Below are 1,495 nucleotides of genomic sequence, written 5' to 3' on the forward strand. Positions count from 1 at the left end.
ACCCCACCCACCGCTGCAGCCGTTGAGTGTGTCGCAGAGCCAGCCGACCCCTGCCTCTTCGCAGCCTCACTCGCAGCCTCCGCTCCACAGTCAGGCCCAGCCTGCCCCTCACAGCCTGCAGACCCAGCCCCTCCTGCCTCATCCTGTACCTTCCCAGCCGTTTTCCCTCCCCACGCAGTCATCTCAGTCTCAGGTTCCCCTTCAGACACAAGCACCATCTCATTCTCACTCCGCTCTCCAGGTTCAGGTAACGCAGCCTGTCCTGCCGACTGCAACCTCACTGCAGCAGGCTCAGCCCCCGCGGGAGCAGCCCTTGCCCCCCGCACCCATGGCCATGCCTCATATCAAACCTCCCCCTACTACTCCAATCCCTCAGCTCCCCACTGCTCCATCCCACAAGCACCCTCCTCATCTCTCTGGCCCTTCTCCATTCTCAATGAACTCCAACTTGCCTCCGCCACCTGCTTTAAAACCTCTGAGCTCCCTCTCAACTCATCATCCTCCATCTGCACACCCTCCTCCTTTGCAGCTGATGCCTCAAAGCCAACCACTGCAGTCTTCGCAAGCCCAGCCTCCTGTACTGACACAGAGTCAGAGCCTTCCCCCTCCTGCTAATCATCCCCCATCTGGACTCCATCAGGTATCCTCCCAGCCCCCCTTTTCTCAGCATCCATTTGTCCCAGGAGGCCCACCTTCCATCACCCCTCCTTCTTGCCCTTCCACTTCCACGCCACCCACCGTGCCTGGCATCCCACTTCAGACTTCCATCTCCACATCAGCAGCTTCCACTGGAAACGTGCCGGTGGTGACAGCCTGCACGCTACCACCTATTCAAATTAAAGAAGAAGTCCCAGATGAAGCTGAGGAACCAGAAAGCCCTCCCCCTCCACCCAGAAGTCCATCACCAGAACCTACTGTGGTGGACACACCAAGTCACGCTAGTCAATCAGCCAGGTACGGAGGTTGTCATCAGTGCTTCCTTGATGTGCTCTGCATTTTTCTGTGTGGCAGGGCACTCCCAAAAGCTGAGAAATGAACTCCTGTGGGAGCTGGGTGTACTTTCCACGTGCATCTTGTCAGCCTCTCTTTCTAGCGTGATTCTGTTCTGTTTTTCTGGAAAGCTGCTGTTTGGCCAGCATATTCAGACAGGGCATTACAGCTTGTGACCGAGAGAGGGGTTTTATATTCCACTTGTCTGTGGAGTAATATGGAACAATTAATTTTCTCATGGCTTTCAGGGAAGCTGGTAATGTGGTTTTTGGGGTTTGGGGGTTTTTTGACATACGGCTCTTAAATCCCAGACTCTTGCATCATTCCCAGGGCTACACTCTCTCTTTTGTTTCTTTCAGGTTCTATAAACACCTGGACCGTGGCTACAATTCATGCTCAAGAGCAGACTTATACTTTATGCCTCTGGCGGGATCGAAACTAGCCAAGAAGAGAGAAGAAGCCATTGAAAAGGCCAAAAGAGAAGCGGAGCAGAAAGCCAGGGAAG

General features: G+C 54.4%; 1 protein-coding gene across 1 annotated transcript in view; it reads left to right on the forward strand.

Annotated features, from left to right (window-relative positions):
* RERE (arginine-glutamic acid dipeptide repeats) overlaps positions 1 to 1,495 on the forward strand; it is a 183,130-nt gene that overhangs the window by 172,241 nt on the left and 9,394 nt on the right. The window contains exons 17-18 of the mRNA XM_009646779.2: positions 8 to 954; positions 1,350 to 1,495. The exon at positions 1,350 to 1,495 is cut by the window's right edge and continues 83 nt beyond it. Of these exons, the coding sequence (XP_009645074.1) occupies positions 8 to 954; positions 1,350 to 1,495 (1,093 nt within the window). The remainder of the gene's footprint in view (positions 1 to 7; positions 955 to 1,349) is intronic.

The sequence above is a fragment of the Egretta garzetta genome, unplaced genomic scaffold (genome assembly GCF_000687185.1).
Source record: "Egretta garzetta isolate BGI_Z169 unplaced genomic scaffold, ASM68718v1 scaffold29, whole genome shotgun sequence".
NCBI lineage: Eukaryota > Metazoa > Chordata > Aves > Pelecaniformes > Ardeidae > Egretta > Egretta garzetta.